The sequence below is a fragment of the Musa acuminata genome, chromosome BXJ2-7, assembly GCF_036884655.1.
Source record: "Musa acuminata AAA Group cultivar baxijiao chromosome BXJ2-7, Cavendish_Baxijiao_AAA, whole genome shotgun sequence".
Classification (NCBI taxonomy): domain Eukaryota; kingdom Viridiplantae; phylum Streptophyta; class Magnoliopsida; order Zingiberales; family Musaceae; genus Musa; species Musa acuminata.
In genome coordinates this window covers 3,462,918-3,480,025 of record NC_088344.1, presented here as the reverse complement: position 1 = coordinate 3,480,025, position 17,108 = coordinate 3,462,918, and the positions used below count along the sequence as shown (strand labels likewise).

General features: G+C 35.8%; 2 protein-coding genes across 3 annotated transcripts; both read left to right on the top strand.

Moving 5' to 3' along the window:
• The first annotated feature begins 973 nt into the window (after positions 1-973).
• LOC103990657 (uncharacterized) lies at positions 974-5,761 on the top strand. The gene is made up of 6 exons (XM_009409866.3): positions 974-1,324; positions 2,124-2,283; positions 3,353-3,540; positions 3,996-4,119; positions 5,158-5,288; positions 5,446-5,761. The coding sequence occupies exons 1-6, from the start codon at positions 1,091-1,093 to the stop codon at positions 5,575-5,577; spliced, it is 969 nt and encodes a 322-aa protein (XP_009408141.1). The 5' UTR covers positions 974-1,090; the 3' UTR covers positions 5,578-5,761.
• A 976-nt stretch (positions 5,762-6,737) lies between these two features.
• On the top strand, positions 6,738-17,087 carry LOC103990658 (single-strand DNA endonuclease 1). Of its 2 annotated transcripts, none has more exons than XM_018828391.2 (14): positions 6,738-6,877; positions 6,967-7,124; positions 9,482-9,540; positions 9,626-9,759; positions 11,476-11,527; positions 11,599-11,671; positions 11,803-11,876; positions 13,539-13,598; positions 13,736-13,907; positions 15,341-15,437; positions 15,632-15,714; positions 15,865-15,965; positions 16,050-16,180; positions 16,640-17,087. In XM_018828391.2, the coding sequence occupies exons 1-14, from the start codon at positions 6,810-6,812 to the stop codon at positions 17,028-17,030; spliced, it is 1,653 nt and encodes a 550-aa protein (XP_018683936.2). In that variant the 5' UTR covers positions 6,738-6,809; the 3' UTR covers positions 17,031-17,087. The 2 variants fall into 2 exon arrangements, with proteins under 2 accessions (XP_018683936.2, XP_009408142.2); XM_009409867.3 differs by having other exon boundaries at positions 15,338-15,437.
• The last annotated feature ends 21 nt before the right edge of the window (positions 17,088-17,108 follow it).

The window sequence follows — 17,108 nt, the reverse complement described above, 5'->3', positions numbered from 1 at the left end:
TTTATATATTAATATGCATTCTTATTTATGGATATTTTGAGGTTGTTAGCACATATCTATTGATAGATTTCAAGTTGTTTATCGATAGTTTAATGTAACAAAGAAAAGCTATAAAAGTTTGCATTTTATATTAACGAATGAAAATAATTGAGATATGCATAATAACATGATGAACGACTCGAATGTATCCTAACCTTGCAACGTGAGATATCCTAATTAAGGATGTTAATGGGTTGAGGAATGTTTTCTTCTCTCTATCCGTGTCTCATCATCCATCCTTCATCTTCATCTTGGAGAATCCTCATTGGAGATAAAATCTCGCGGGTCCTTTGTATCCTCCTAATTAAATTTTTTTAATTAAAAAAATTAAAATTATTATCTAACTTAATTAATAATATTAAATTTACACATAATAAAAGATAAATATATTCAAATATAAACAAAATCAAAATTAATATAACCTATAGGAGAGAAAGGAAAAGATAAGGATCGAAAAAAGGTGTAAGGAATGGGTGAGGACGATTGTGATTCGGAGGTGGGAGGGCTATGATGATTGCGATAAGGGGGTGGGGGTGTTGCGATAAAGAGGGGAGCAAAAAAAATGGAGGAATAAAGAAGTATTCGATAGGAGGAGAAGAAGAAAGAAAGAATAATACCGTAGCATTATCATCATCGTTCATAGTTTATTATTTATGATCTTCGATCATCGAACAAATCATAATTTGCTGATAAAAAACAAAGGAGGATAGATGAAAATAAAGTTGAATACCCATGAGCTTAAATAATAAAATATTTTATTTAATTAAATTAAATTAAATAATGTTAATTAAATCATAATCTATTTCATCAAAAATTATTTTGTCTAATTTAAATAATAAAAGTAATGATGCGGGAGTGCTCAGTCTGTCCTCGTCGGAAAATATAAATATCTTCATACTCACCTCCATTTTTTGTTTATCCACTATCTGGGTCGGGTCGCCGCGGGTACACATACCGCGCGTATAATTGACATCCCTACCTCTGAACCCGCGATCCCATCGGAGGCGCGAAGCGATCTCCGAAGCATCTGCGGGAGGAGCCGACGCAGAGAATGGCGGAGGCGAGGAAACGAGTGCTGGTGGTGGGGGGCAGCGGATACTTGGGGCAGCACCTCCTCCAGGGCTTCTCGCGAGGCGCCGGATCGGAGCGGTACGCCCTAGCGTTCACCCACCACCGTCCGAGCCCTCCTGCGGAACTTGTCGATGCTGTCTCTCCGGTGCTCCCATTCCGTGTCGACCTGCGGACCGGCGACGGCTTTGATGCCATCTCCACCGCCTTTGGCCAGGTCGGATGTTCTTCGCATCGATGCTCCCTTGGCCGTCATCTTAGATCCTTGCACGTAAAAATCAGCAGAAGAATATGTCTAATTGCAGTAGAACGATTCGATTACTTAGGGAGTTCCATCAGGTTTCGGGCGATGCAGATTGTTCCTCCTCGAGGGCTTCAAATTAGACGACCAGTTGTCTCTTTCAAATCTCTCGAAGTTAATGTTGTTAACTTGATGTTGTACATCCTCTAACTAGACCTGTAATTAGCAGTATTTCTTGCTTCGGTCTACTTCTGAACATCTTGGGTTCTTCGTCTTTCTTTCTCATCAGCACAAAGAATCTTCCCCATTGTGATCTTTGCCAATGCAGCATGTGAAGTTGGTCACTGAAGAAACCGTGATTGTTTGTGGAGCCAAAGGCGCCGTGAAAATAGACATCCGGTTCTTGAAGTGCAGCATTCGTGTCAGCTGTAGGAGGAATGCATATTTCTCTTTTGCTGGATATCTGTTTTGGGTCTTTATGTTGTTATCAAAATATGTTTAGTCCAGGGAATTGTATTATCTGCAGCCATCACTTTCCTATGTGATTCTCATTGACATGATTTGTTTCACCATGCATAGTTCACCTGCAAGATAACCTGATTGAATTAAACCATGTGCTTAGGTTTAGCTGTCCGGTATATGCCTTCATACAGATAAAAAGTGAACAGATTTAGAGAACAGAGGCCTCATTTATTTCCTGATTTATTATGAAAAATAGACTTGATGAGTTGACTCTTTATTTAAATTAACTTTGTTTAAACTCCATACCTTTCAGCCAGATGTTGTTGTTAATTGTGCCGCACTATCTGTTCCTCGTACTTGTGAAATGGATCCTGCAGCTGCCATGTCTATTAACCTGCCATCTTCCCTTGTATACTGGCTATCAAGCTTCAAGAATAACAACTCTCTTTTAATTCATCTTTCAACAGATCAAGGTAAGCTAATTTATGTTTCTTTTACTGTGAATCATTATTTGTGAAACATGCGTTTCACATGTCTGTTTATTTGTGAAATATTTGTGTACTCAACCAAGTGATGCCTAAAATGTATATTATATGTTGGCTCTTTATGCACGAAAAATGTGCTCCCTGAAAAATAATTCCAAAGGCCTAGACAAAATGAAATGGTAGGTGAAACTTGTTGGCCTGACTTGTATGGTGTAAAATCCCATCTATGTTTTGATAACTTTGGGAACTTGGATGAAAGGTTTGTATTATTTGCATGAAAGATTGGGATTTGTTAAGTTAGTCCATGAGGTAGTCATCGTTAAGAATTTGGCTGATTTGGCAGAATATGCTATCCAATTGTACTTTTCTACGATCCGGAGTTAATTAGAAACAAAAACCATGAATGCTTAATGTTCATGACATTGTAACTTCAATGCAACAATTGTCTTACTGTTATTGTTTGTAGACCAAAATTTTTCTTTCAAATGAAGGCACCAATCAATACTGACTGATATTTGAAACAATAAATAAAGTCTGACACCAATCTATATGGTTAGGTAGTGGTCCTTGCTCGGATCAATAAATATCTGATGGTACTTACCAGTTTGACTGCTATATGATACTTGGATTTTTCATAGCACTGGCTGGACAATCTTACTTATTTACAGTATAGTGTTTCTTTTGTATCTTTGATGTCATCTAAATTTGAACTTTTCTTGAACGCCTTTCGTACTTTTTTCTTTGATCTATCATTGTACCCTGGTCTAACCAACCTTAGATATTTGGCCCCAAGTATAACAAGGTGTTCGCTCTAAATGATAGTTAAATTGTTGAATTTTATGCTGAACAAAGTGACACTAGTACTAATTTTGCTGATTCAATAGTTTTCTTTATCATTTTCTTTGATCATTATGCATCATGTTTGTTTTGTGATTGCTTCAAGATGGAGACTTTGCTTTGCGACTTTTACTTTCCGTTTTCTTTGTGCCTTTAGATAACTGATTCTTTCATGCAGGTATTAAGTATTTAATCTAATGTGGCTTCACTGAACTAACAGTTTATGAAGGTGTGAGATCATTTTACAAAGAAGATGACGAAGCTCTTCCTGTAAATATGTATGGAAAAACAAAAATTGCTGCAGAGAAGCATATAATTGCAAACTGTTCAAACTATGCGATCCTGCGGAGTAGTATAATATATGGCCCACAGACAATTTCACCTGTTACTAAGTCCCTTCCAATTCAGGTGAGCATTTGGTATATCCAAGTCACCTTCCAACCATATGTAACAAGTAAATGTGGTGAAAAAATATGAGAACTCAAGATTTCTTAGAACTTTGGCTATTGAGCTTAATTATGATAAATGGATGTCATGACAAGCTCATGATGTTGAAACAAGATCTACATCTCAAGATTAGATCTAGATCTAGAGTGGCTCTTTAACTAGAACTAGATCATGATGTTCAAACCTGTTGCATTACCTGTTTCACTGTGATAGTTTATAACACCCAATTATTGCATTACCACCTTATGATTAAGCCAACATTGCCTAGATGACTGCTCTTCATAACCCTATAGTTCTAGAACATATTGTGAACTATATTTATAAATTTGTTCCCTAGTTATCATGATCTAATGGAAGTTAACATAAATTCCTTTTTTTTCCTTCTTCTGACAAATACTAGTGTCTTCTCCATGCAGTGGATTGATAGTGCCCTTAAGCAAGGTCAAGAAGTTGAATTTTTTCATGATGAGTTCCGCTGCCCTGTGTATGTCAAGGATGTGGTCAATGTTATAATAGCTTTGAGCAAAAAGTGGATATCAGGTTGCACTTTTCAGCTTGTCTTCTGTTTTTTGCTAAAGGATCTCTAAAGAAAATTATGTATTTCTTAATGTTGACTGGTTACGGAGAAGATATATTTTACTCTTATCAAAGAAAAGTATAACAGAAGAAACAAAACTATGGTGTCTTGTCCAAAGGCCTATAATTATGTTGTGATTCTTGATAATGTGCTTTGTGAAGTTTAGCATTCTCCAAAATCATTCAGAAGTTGAATAACTCTCTTTGACATAAAACCAATGTCCTGCTTGGGTAAATTCATTTGTAATTTTCACTATCTTAAGGTCTAGGTTTCCTTTAAACCAAGCTGATCCTTTCCATCCTTTTCAAGAAATTCACACACAGTGGAACAGCCAGGTGAAGTGAAAAGAAAATTATACTGTTTAGAGTGCTTTGTCAGAAATTAAAATATTTCTAAACTACTAAATCCATAGTTTGTGAGCAGAAATGGAAATAAATGGTACACCTTGTAACAGAGATGTAATGTTGTACGTTGTTAATATTTTCGTACTCAGAATTACAAATAATGAGAACTATGATGTTTGGGGTTGGACGCTGAGTATTCTCTTATTTGAAGGTTATTGGATTATTTTTTAGTTTTGTGTATTTGCTTTGCAATAAAATTTGATGTTTGGTCACTGTTGTTAGCTTTTGTAGTTAGTTTAGTTTAAACTGCAGTTGTCTGGTGTGTCTTGGTTGGAGGGAACTTTTGTTGTAAATATGAGCTTGATGTAAAGGTTTAATTAGTGTGCATTCGATGATTAAGCTCATCTCCTGTGCCTCGACTATTCGGGTTTATGTAGCTTTCCTAACTGCAAATTCCAGTCCATTACTTATCCTGGTTTGCACATTTAATATACTGATACTGTCTTTATTTTGGCTTTTCTATTATTTGTTTGGTTCTCCTATGTCGTGTTGGAGTTACATAAATGCTTTGTCTTTACAAGAAACAGGCTTTCGAGATTGGCATCAAGTCTTCAGATCTAAGTTGAGATTAACATTTGTTTGTTTCTCTCGTTTCAGATGGTAAGCAAATGCAGTTGCTTCTGAATGTGGGTGGACCAAATAGAGTGTCAAGGTTCCAAATGGCTGAGACAGTTGCAAGGATTAGAGGATACAACCATTCCTTGATCAAGTCAGTGTCGGCATCTTCAGTAAGTCTTTCACTTCAACATTTATCTACTTCGATCGTGAAATGATTCTAATTTTCTGCCTATATGGTATCTTGATAGTTCTTAAATTCTCATATTTTTTGCTATAATATGATGCCTCAAGTTCTAATCTGATTCGATGAACACATTTTCCTTGTAGGTCAACCGTGGAGTTATATCCCCAGCCGACATCTCTATGGACATCAGCATATTGATTCGGGTGCTTGGTATTAATCCCTGCTCTTTCGAAGATGGAGTCAGATCAACACTCGAAATCAGCGACAGATCTTGATGGGAAATGCCTCTACCTCTGCCTCTTCCCTTGTTGCGATAGTAGCGCTCTTCTTGATATCATTGAAAGATGGAGGTCTAGTTTCCTTTGTTGTTGTTCTAACTTCCATTTGTAGGAGCAACTTATGATCTTCATATGGTCACAGTATACAGAAGACACATATGACTTATTATTATCTTTTTAACATCTCGCTCTTTATATTTGAAAAATTTATATTGGTATCTTTACAATTATAAAAGTAAAATATTTAACTTTATCTATCATAATATCGTCGGTATAGATATAACACATGACAACATGGAATTATCAATTTTGCTAATAATGAAACAATCATTTTAGGTCTTAATTAAAAGGTGAAAGAAATGGATCATTGGCTTAGGGTTTTTTTTCCTAAATTGATTTCTTAACATTTAGGGCAATGCTTATTTATAATATGATAATGTTAAGTAGTTTTAAATTTTAAGAGATCAATTTGGGGAAGAAATCAATCTTACGGTTGCTTAAGCCAATGATTTTTTTTTATACCTTTTAATTAATTTTTAAAATAATTAATTTATCATTGATAAAATAAATAATTTTACACGTGTTATCATGTTGGTTAAATATTTTGTTTTTATAATTATAATGATGTGAATGTAAATTTTTTAAATTTAAAGATTGAAATACTAAAGGGGTTTAACTACTGAGGATAAATTTTTATTACAATGCTATGATATTTATTACACATTTGATCATATAATTAGGTTAATCTAATCTACATTGGATGGTACCCGCGTAACTTCGATTGCACGTGCCTGCACGTGAGCTCTATCCATCAGTGAGAGCCATGGGTCCTACACGGGATGACCCATCGATCTCAGGACAGGTAACCGCCTGGGTTCAGTAAATTTTCTTTTCGGACATCAGGGATTAAATCAGAGGAATGCTTTGGACACCCGCAACAAGAAGCCCAGAAAAGATACCTGGATCACGTTAACCATCGAACCCATCGATCTCACCATCGACCGTGGATTTTATTGGTACGATAAATTCTCTCCATTGGGTGTCCACTTGGGGTGCCTCAGCACCAACCGCGAAAACCAAGTGGATCACCAGGGTTACTTTGGTCATTGTAATTATCGTGAAAGGGTTTCACCTCTATTTGAACTCCGACTTGATGTTCCCTCTTCTTCCCCAACGGATCGATCTCCGTTCCTCCCGATCCATGCGAGCTATCGTACCTTCGATCCGAGATGGGCGTCAAGAACTTGTGGGACATCTTGGAATCGTGCAAGAAAACCCTCCCCCTTCACCACCTTCAGTGAGTACAGCTTCCCCGTCAGTCTAATCCCACTGTGGTGCTCTTTGTTGCCATTGCCGATCTCGAGAAAAGGTTTCTTTCTTCCGCAGGAACAGGAGGCTGTGCGTGGATCTCTCTTGCTGGCTGATCCAGTTCCAGAATGCCGGACGCTTGCCGGCATGCTCGAAGGAGAAGATCTATCTTCGCAATCTCTTCCACCGTCTCAGAGCCCTAATATCCCTCAACTGTAGCCTCATCCTAGTCACAGGTCCTTGGTGTTTCTTATCCTCTGTCCATGTTCTTGTTTCTTGTCCGTTTAAAATGGCCGATGTCATTTGATTTTTCTATAACATCCTCTGGTGCTTTTAGTTTCCGCTTTTTCTTTTTCCTTTTTCTTCTTTTCTCTCTGCAGGGCTCCTGGACAGCTCTCTGCGTGCAGTGATCGGAACACCTTCAGTCATTAGTTAGGATTTGATGTTTCGTTTTGCCTTTTGTGGATTCTTGTGAAGGCACATATTTTAGCGCAATAAAGATTTCAAATTGCCATCTTAAACGCTCATATATATGTATAATGGATCATTTGATTGGTCACTAGTCAGTCAAGAGAGAACTAATTATAGATTACACATTGTAGTTAGTTATCTTTAGCATCTCAGTGCTTACACTTTAAAAAAATTATATTGACATCCTTATAGTTACGAAAGTAAAACATCTAGGTCCATTTATCATAACGCCGTCGGTTTTACTAATAGAAACATGAAAACAAAGAGTAAAAAGATAATCTTAATGTTCAAGTTGGTGATAGCGGATGGTGTCGGTGGTGACGGATGACGGTGTTGCTAGGAACCGCGAGTGGCTGTTGTGGATGAGGAGAACGACGACGAGAGGTGAAGGTCGTTTTGCATCTGCGTTGGCATCGACGCAGTTGCCAAGCGACGAAAAGGCCATCGATATAGATGTCGACAGCGTTGCTCTGCATTTGTGTCGGCAACTACGTCGGTGTCGATGCAGATGTAGAGCGACCCTCACCTCTCGTCGCTACTCTCTTCATCTACAACAGCCACCCGTGGTCCCTAGCGGCACCGTCGTGGGCCACCACCGACGTCGTTTGTCATCACCAACTGGAATGTTAAAATTAATTTTTTTTCTTTGTTTTCGTGTTTCCGTTAGTAAAACCGATGATGTTATGGTAAATGAGCCTAGATGTTTCACTTTCGTAACTATAGGGATGCCAATATAACTTTTTAAAGTATACGGACCGAGATGCTAAGGTAGCTAACTACAGGGGGTAATATGTAATTAGCCCGTCAAGAGATTAATTTTTTTGTAAATTCTTAGTGGGCTCATGCCTTCATTTTAGCATGATTTCGAATTGCATTTTCAAATTTTCTTTGTTTCTTTTTTCTATGATGTACCGCTTGAGTGGTCACTAGCCAATTATCGATTGTGTAAATTCTATTTGCAACCAAAAGTATTTGCATCATAATTGATAGTGTTTAACTAAAATTGCAGTGCTCTTGACTAAAGCTCAAATGAAAGCAGCTTTGAGTAACTATGATTATGTGAAAGTACCGTCACCCTCAATGCTTTGTCAATCAATCCTTTTGCATACAATTAAATCTTCCTTGTTCAATACAAAAGCACCTACTGTTTATTTTATCTCGCACTGGAAACTTGTAATCTTGATATGCTTCAATTAGATCTTCCTTGTTCATATTTTTACTTGATGTTAGATGAGTTTCCTTGTTGTCCTATAGAATCATAGCATCGATGATTGAAACAAGATACATAAAAGTGTTTTAAAAATAAAACAGAAAGAAGAAAATGACGAGGAAGAGGAATTGAAGGGACTGAAGTAAAGTTATTCGAAAACGAAATTTCTCCCTATTGATTTCTGTTTGGGCTAATTGATTAATTTGAATGTTTATATTTGTATAGGTAAGATTAAAAAAAAGTTTCAATCATAATTTATGTTGTTTTGTATGGAAAGTTATCTTGGAAGTGGCAAGCTTAACACAGTAATGTTGCTTTACATCGTGGAATCTCTTTTGCATCTTCACAGTTTTTTTTAGATTCGCTGTTCCAACTTGTTTGTTAGTGGTTTCAAATGGCTTTGAGCTTTGTTGGACTCTTCTATTTCCACTGATTAAGCATATAATGGGCTAAAGGAAGGCCAAGTAATTTACACGCTCAGAGCAATTTCACAAAAGAAAGCAAAGAAACAACCAATTAACTATTGAATCTACTGAGCAGTATAAAGTATCACCAATTGTTTTTTGTTTAATTTTTTTTGTTATTTTTGGTGCAAATGCAGTAACATTATATAAATTTGTAGCTGATTGAAAAATGCTTGGAAAGAATAAATGGATAATTATCTGAGATGCCAGTAGTGTTAGACAAAATGTGCCAACTTATATGGTTCTTATTCTTTGTTAAAAAATGTGCATTTTGGATGTATTTGTTCTGCACCTAGTTACTGGTTTTAATTATACCTTTTGAGATTTAAACTTCAATACTGTCTGTCTTAAATGTGAATAAACTACATATGCATGTATGTGTAAACACATCATCAGATAAGCATTTCAAGCATATACTAAACTTCTATTCACATTTTGCATTTTGTAGATGGGTCAATTCCTTCCATTAAATTGTCCACTTATAGACGGCGGTTGGGTTTGTGTGAGGTTGACTCTCTTTATAGAATACCTTGCCTGCCTAGAAGATTATGCCATATATTTTCTTGAGAAGGTAGGAATTTTGGTGCATCAGGTTATACAATACGACACAAACTCCCAACCGATGCCATCAGTTTCGCTCCGTAGAAACATGGGTTCTGAATTCTCATGTATGATAAAGGAAGCAAAAGTTCTTGGAACAGCTCTTGGGGTCCCCTTCTTAGATGGGTATATCTCTTTTTGCTTTCTGTTTGATGCCTTGTCACATGAGCCACCCACCAGAATAGTCTTTTATCATGTTTAGATTTTTCTAGTCTTTTAGGTTCACACATGAGCACTCAGAAAAGGTCAGTTGTAGAAGTCAACTTATTTGACACTTCTATTTACTGCCATGCAGTGTCTCTATGATCTTGCTACAATCTAACTTCTCAATTTGCTTCCTGAGCACAGAATTTCTTTGTCTAAGTGTCATTCTCCCTTCCTTCTTGTTTGGGTTGTCTCTTACACCAATTGTATTTTGTATGACTGGCTTAAGCTACACTTGAAACATGTAATATTCCAAAATAACTTCTTTTATATATACTATGGAAATTTTCCCACCAGCAGAGTACTTTTGAAAGCAGGCATCATTTGGTTCCAGAATGAGAGAATTCACAAAAGGATAAAAAAAATAAAAATTCGGTTAATTAACAAAACTTTGTTGTTTTGACTGGAAAATTATAAATATATAGTTCCAAACTGGTTTTCTCGTGGTTTCCTTTTGCTTTTGTTCACAATTTCCTGATGTTTCCTGTTTCTTATATTTGAAATTTATATCACACCTTACATTTTCTAATTTTGCATGTTTCGCTGGTTACCTTTATTTTGAAATTGCAATATGTTTTTAGACCTATTTATGAACCATTGAATTTACTGGAAGCTATGAATATTACCATTGAGCTAAAACTAGTTCTTAATGAGAGCCCATGTTTCATTTATTCAACACAATGGCCACAGAAAAGGTTCTGAATGGGACTTGCATTTGTTCTGCAAACTTAACTTTGGTCTGGAAAATCTTGATCCAACTCTTTGGCCTGGAATTCCACACAGTGCACTGAATACTGAGCATCTCTTTGCCCCTCTTGTCTTTCGCCCTAGTCTTTCTTATAGGTTGAATGCATTTGATCATCAGGCAGCCAGATGTAAGCATTTCAACAACTTCCGTTATCATATCTGTTTGTCTGTCTTTCCTTTTTCTTTCTCTCTGTCTCATGAATAGGTTGATGCATCCCTCTTTTTATAATTCTCTGCACCTTTTCTTCTCTTTTGGCTTTCATAAGATCTCATGACCAACCTGACATTGACAATGCTTGATTTATTTCTAACCTGATCTTCAACCTAAATCTTATGATTGGATGTGGTCGATGATAAAAATAATAACCATAAAGATCCATGATCAAATGCCTAGCTCGAATTTAGGTTTTCTGGTCAAGTTAGTTGTCAAGTTGGCTTACACAAATTCTACAACAAAGCCCAGGTTGGGCATGGCTTCTTGTCTAACCTGACTCAACCTGCCTACTTTTAAATTCATGTATACCTGCTACTAGTCTTACAAGCTGGTGGATGATATTTTTATATTATTTGTGAATTCCATTCTGTTTCCTAGATCACTGTATAACTAAAAAAATAAATTGTTCTAGCTATTATGATTGAAGGTTAATTACTTAGATGGGCAACTTTCAAAGACAGTAAGACACATACAATATATGTTCAAGAAGTATAAACTATTTTGTTGAACTTGATTACTGAATATTGAGGGTATTACAGACTCATAGTATTAAAACTCTTAATTATAAAATGTAAAAAAAAAGACTTTAAACTATTTCCTAAGCAGCTAAGCAGGTAGCTATACTTATTTGCCAAAACACTTTCTGATTGTTACAAATTTATTTTTATGTTAACCAGACTAGAGGAAGCCGAAGCACAATGTGCATTGCTGAATGTTGAATCCTTATGTGTAAGTGAAAATGGCTGTATATATTTGAACTAATTGATAAATAAATGTCTGCTGAGTGATATAATTGTCAGGATGGATGCTTCAGTACTGATTCTGATATATTCCTTTTTGGAGCTAGGACAGTATATAGAGATATTTTTCTTGGTGAGTTCATGATCTGACAAAAGCATGCTCTGAAAATACATAATAAATTGAATGCCATGGAAATTCAAATTTACTTTAGATTTCTCATCCCCGTCGTTCTAGGATTGCTGATTATGCTTTATATGAACTAGGAGAGGGAAGCTATGTTACCTGTTATGAAATGGAAGACATAGAGCGACAACTTGGATTTGGAAGGAATTCGCTGGTAAGTTGCATTTCTTGACTGTTGAACTGAAACTATATGGTTCGTGCATTGATTTTATTTTACCCACACGTTAAGGAGTAACCTTATTTGACTTAACTGTTATTATGAGGTGCATGTGTGTTGCTTATTAAAATATTCAAAAACATATTATAAGTAATTCTTTTTCAAAGAATAAATAGATAATTATATGGTTAAATAGAAATATTATGGAAACATAAATTTTAAGTTATTTTAGAGACAAGATACATGAATTGTACATGGATAATGGTACCAAGATAAATAATAATGGATATAATTAAAATAAGAAAGGAGCATTAATCCCAATTATGCATACTACATATGCATGGACATGTGCAGCTGCTGTATGATTACACCATGTATTGAGGCTATGCAGAATGTCATATGCATATGCTGCTGTGCAGACATCACACTTATGCAGATTACATATGAAGCTGCATGGACATGTGCAGCTACTGCATGGTTACACCATGTATTGAGGCCATGCAGAATGTCATATGCATATGCTGTTGCGAAGACATCACACTTATGCAGATAACATATGCAGCTGCATGGACATGTGCAGCTGCTGCGTGGTTACACCATGTATTGAGGCCATGCAGAATGTCATATGCATATGCTTCTGCACAGACATCACTTTAGAGCTTAAAAAAACATAAACAAAAAGAAAAGGTTTGTGTATTTTGCAAGGTATACAGTTTCGAATAATACTGCCCGGTTTGGGCAGTACGTACTGGTCCAACAGTATATTGGGCGGAATGCTTAACATCGCTCCGTATCGGACGATATCGACCGTTACCGCTCGGTAACAGTGCTCTAACGATCAAATTGACCGTTGGAGCCCTTTCTCATAGGTTTTTAAACTCTTCTTCTCCCCTATTTCATTCCATTTCACTCTCATACTCTCTTAAGCTATCTCAAACTCTTTTTTTCTCACATTTGCGCTCTCTTAAACTGTACAAAACAACGATTTGTGAATTGAATTGAGGCTAATTTGGGAAGATTAAGAGGAAGAACTTTCTAATCAAGAATTATGTATTCTTGTTCTTTAATTAGAGGTATATATTCTTTTTTTTTTATTTTCAAGTATTTTCGTATGATTTGACACCTAAATTAGGTGTACCGCTCGGTACACGGTATCGTACGATACCGAACCAAGCTTGAAACACTGGTACGGTACGGTATTTCAATCCTTGATATTTTGGAGGGTGTTAAACTTTCATTCTATTCAGAAAGTGAAGTGAATTCTTGGTGAAATAGGAACGATTCTACTGGGAACAAACAGGCTGGAGACTCTTGTCCATGAAAAAAGCTAATAAATAAAGTTCAAATTGTACACATTTCTTGATAGGAAATGCATATAGCAAAGACAGCAGATTAAATGAGTTATTCATGTCTAAAAAGTAGATTAAAAGATTTCATTCATGTCTCTACTCTTCTCACATATTGAGATGTATATATGTATGCATCTAACTGAGGTCATGTTTCTTTTAAATATCTCATGTGTCAGTGTTAGTTGTGTTGTTTACCAGTTACAGTTGTTTTTCTTGGTTTTTATCGTCTTTCGTGTTATCAGACCTTTTCTTCGTTTCATTTTAATCCTTCTCATTTGTGTGTGATGGGTTTCACAACCATGATCTTCAGATTTCTCTCGCTCTTCTACTCGGCAGTGACTATTCTCAGAGAGTTCATGGGTTTGGGCCTGTAAGTAACATAGTTTATGAACTTCTAGAACATTTTTAATTTGAAGTGTTGTACTGTTGTTTGATCTTTGCTCTCATTAAGTTGTGTGCTTCGTTTTAAGATGGGTTGTTCAACAGTTTCTGATTTTGAGTACACAGGAATCAGCATGCCGGATTGTTAAATCTCTTGGAGATGACTCTGTCCTCCATCAATTTATTTCTGAGGGATTGAAGATAGCAAGAGTTTATAAAGGAAGAAAGAAGATAACAAAGGAACTTAGGTCTAATGTGAACAATGAGAACAAACATGGCAACCAACAAAGTGTTTGTGGTGAGTTTGAGAAAGGCACCTGCCTGAATTTTCCATTTTATCATTAGATGACCCTGCTTTACTGTGCTTATGCTAAGAGTATTTATAGACAATTATTATCTCACAGCAGTAAACGAATAAGTTCTTTTGAATACATATGTAAGCTTGTATTCTGTTTAAGAAGCTGCTTACAATAGGTATGAGTGTGGCATTGAGAAAGAAAAGCCTTTGGATGTTACAGCTAGTTTTAGTGAAATATGATGCTAAAAAGTCTGTGTTTTGTTATGTTTTGAAATAAAAACGTACTAGGTATCAGTTTGTGTTGAGATAATCTTCTGATTTCTATGTTTAAATATAAGGATCAATTCGTAATAGGAAGATATCTTGTCAAGCAGGGTGGATCATGAATTTGTATATAACTTTTTGTATCTTAAAACTGTAATTTATATATTTACTTTTCCTTTTTTTGTTCTTGTTGAAGAAAATGTCATCTGTGTATCTCTTGCTCATGTTAAGACAGTTGGACTACATATATGGAGAAGCATGTTAAGTTTTTAGGTTGGATTGTAATATACATGTTCCATGCTCATGCAATGAATTGATGTAGGATAAGTCTACTATCATTGATTAATTCACCAACATTACTGGTACACTTATTTGTGCTTATTTTTTACTAATGTCGATTGATCCCAGTACTACTTTTCTTGTATGCTTATCTGTGTTTGTTTTTACTTGTACGCTTGCTTGTGGTTGTTCTAACTGTGGGTAATTGGCATTCTTTGACGATGTATTGTCCTCCTCTTTGATCTCTTTTGGTCTGTTATGAAACATAACATGTTATGGTAAATTTATGCATTTGTTACAACAGAAGGATTACTATTATTTTGCAATTTGGTCTTTCAATTAGTGGGGCTTCTAAATTACATTTCATTTTATATACTCTTTGATAGGATTTCGCATCTCATAGAAGTTGAAGAAGCAAGATAATATTTTAATTTCAGCTAGAGCTCTAGCTAGAATTTCATAATCTGGCATACCTACTGATAATTGTGATGCTGGTACTTCTAGACCGGAGGAATCATTTAGGAGATTCTATTTGTATTGTGTGAACCCATCATTCAGCATTTGTCTAAATACTGAAGGATATATATATATATATATATATATATATATATATATATATATATATATATATATATATATATATATATATATATATATATATATATATATATATATATATATATTGTGATGTTGAATTGTTAGCCATAATGTTGGATTTTAGTTGTATTTTAGTCCCATATTTTGTCCAGTTAATTTCTTTCTCATTTGGTTATGAGTGCCGATCTGCTACAGGATCTAATACTTAGTATCCTTTCTTGCTTTTCTGAAAAGAAAATGCAGTGTTAACACTTCCTCATTCATATGTTTTTTAATTAAAATTCCCATAGCAGAAGCACAGAATGCAGAATCAGATGGTCAATACCTGGATGTTATCAATGCTTTTCTGAAGCCAAAATGTCATTCAGCTGATTCTGAAGCAGTGAAAAGGTACAGACTAAATAAGAAACTGTTTTCCTTTGAAATTTTATTACTGTGATATGTTAAAACTTTGTGCTTTAAGCATATCTATTTGTGTTCAAATTAGATGCATAACTTCCGCATGTAAAAATATTTTTCCCATATTGCATGATGGTTTACAATATTTATTCTGTTTAACCTATTGGATCATCGTTCTCTTGCAGGGTTTGCACCCAACATCCTTTCCAACGTGTGCAACTTCATCATGTCTGTGAGAAGTATTTTGGTTGGAGCCCTGATAAAACAGGTTAATAAACCTTGATTAATTTCCTTTACTCTAGTCATCTAGTCTAAATGATATTAAATCTTCATAATCAAACCAGAATTGATGTGAGCGGTGTGCTCATTATACAGATAAACATGCACCATCTTTTCTAATGATCTATTCTTTTTGCAGACCAATATATCCTCCCCAAGATTGCTGAAAGAGATCTTAGGCGGTTTGCTAATCTACGTTCCACATCATCTGAGTTAGGAGCAAGAATTCCTTTACACATGGTACTTGTACACACTAATTTTTGGTCGAATAAAGTTATTGCACTGCCTAAACTTTTCTTACACTCTTTCTATCTTTTTTCATAGATGCCAGTTCCTTGCCCTGTCTCTGCTATAGTAAAACTGAGAAAAGTGCAAGGACAGGACCACTATGAGGTTTCTTGGCAAGGCATTGATGGGCTCGGGAACTCCATTGTCCCTGCTGATTTGATTGAGAGGTAACATGGTTATCTTTGGTTTCTTAAATATGCTTTTGACAGAACATTTTTGTGCACTGGGAAGATAATGATTTAGCAAGCATTATCCTGATAAACGTAGCTGCCAAGTTCTTCATGACATTTTGAAGTTTCAGGTCGCTTTCTCTACATAAACTTCTCTAGATATTTTTTTAAGCTTTGTGATGCTATGCTTGAAATCATGCTATGCTGATCGGTGAACTTGGTTCTAGCTCGACAAATATAATTGTTTCTCAGCACTCATGTTGTGTGGAAATTTGTGTGGGACTAAATTAAGCGATACTCAGTTGGCTATAACATTGAGAATTAATCTCTGTTATCAATGTAAATTTGGAATATTCAAAAAAAAAAGGTGAAAATATAACTTGTGAATTTAGTCTTGCTAAATGCTTTTTGATCCACGGTACACATCCTTTCTCAACTCTTTTCATGTATGATCAGTGCTTGCCCGGAAAGAATTGCTGAATACGTGGAAAAGAAAGCTGAAGTAAAGCAGCAGAATAGAAAGCCAAGAAGATTGACTAAAGCTCTGGTAAATCAGATCGATCTCCAGCTCCAAGGCCTGTTGCTCAGTATCGAATCACAAAGTAAAACCCTTCCTGAAACAGCCAATTGTCTGCCACCACCGAGTGCAGCCCCTGAGGTCATCGACCTCTGCAGTCCTTCCCCACCACTCCGCGCCTGTCAGGTTGCCAAATACCAGAAGTCTATTGACATGCATGTGAATGTAATCGACATACACGAGTCAGACAATGATGCATCCCCTGAGCATGAGAGGAAGACAAGAGAGCTTAGATTATTTATCGACAGTATTAGAGAAGATCTTTATTAGAACTTTCACCAAGTGTGTTTGTTGTATTGTAATACCATAAGTTGCCATTGTCTCTAATCAGCAAATTCTTGGTGCTAA

Bases quoted from the DNA above. Each gene is read 5' to 3' on its own strand.
- LOC103990658 (XM_009409867.3), top strand. From the start codon at position 6,810: ATGGGCGTCAAGAACTTGTGGGACATCTTGGAATCGTGCAAGAAAACC. The intron at 9,760-11,475 runs GTATATCTCTTT...TATGTTAACCAG, and splicing joins GGGGTCCCCTTCTTAGATGG to ACTAGAGGAAGCCGAAGCAC. The intron at 15,438-15,631 runs GTACAGACTAAA...GTTCTCTTGCAG, and splicing joins GATTCTGAAGCAGTGAAAAG to GGTTTGCACCCAACATCCTT.
- LOC103990657 (XM_009409866.3), top strand. From the start codon at position 1,091: ATGGCGGAGGCGAGGAAACGAGTGCTGGTGGTGGGGGGCAGCGGATAC. The intron at 1,325-2,123 runs GTCGGATGTTCT...CATACCTTTCAG, and splicing joins TCTCCACCGCCTTTGGCCAG to CCAGATGTTGTTGTTAATTG. The intron at 3,541-3,995 runs GTGAGCATTTGG...TTCTCCATGCAG, and splicing joins CTAAGTCCCTTCCAATTCAG to TGGATTGATAGTGCCCTTAA.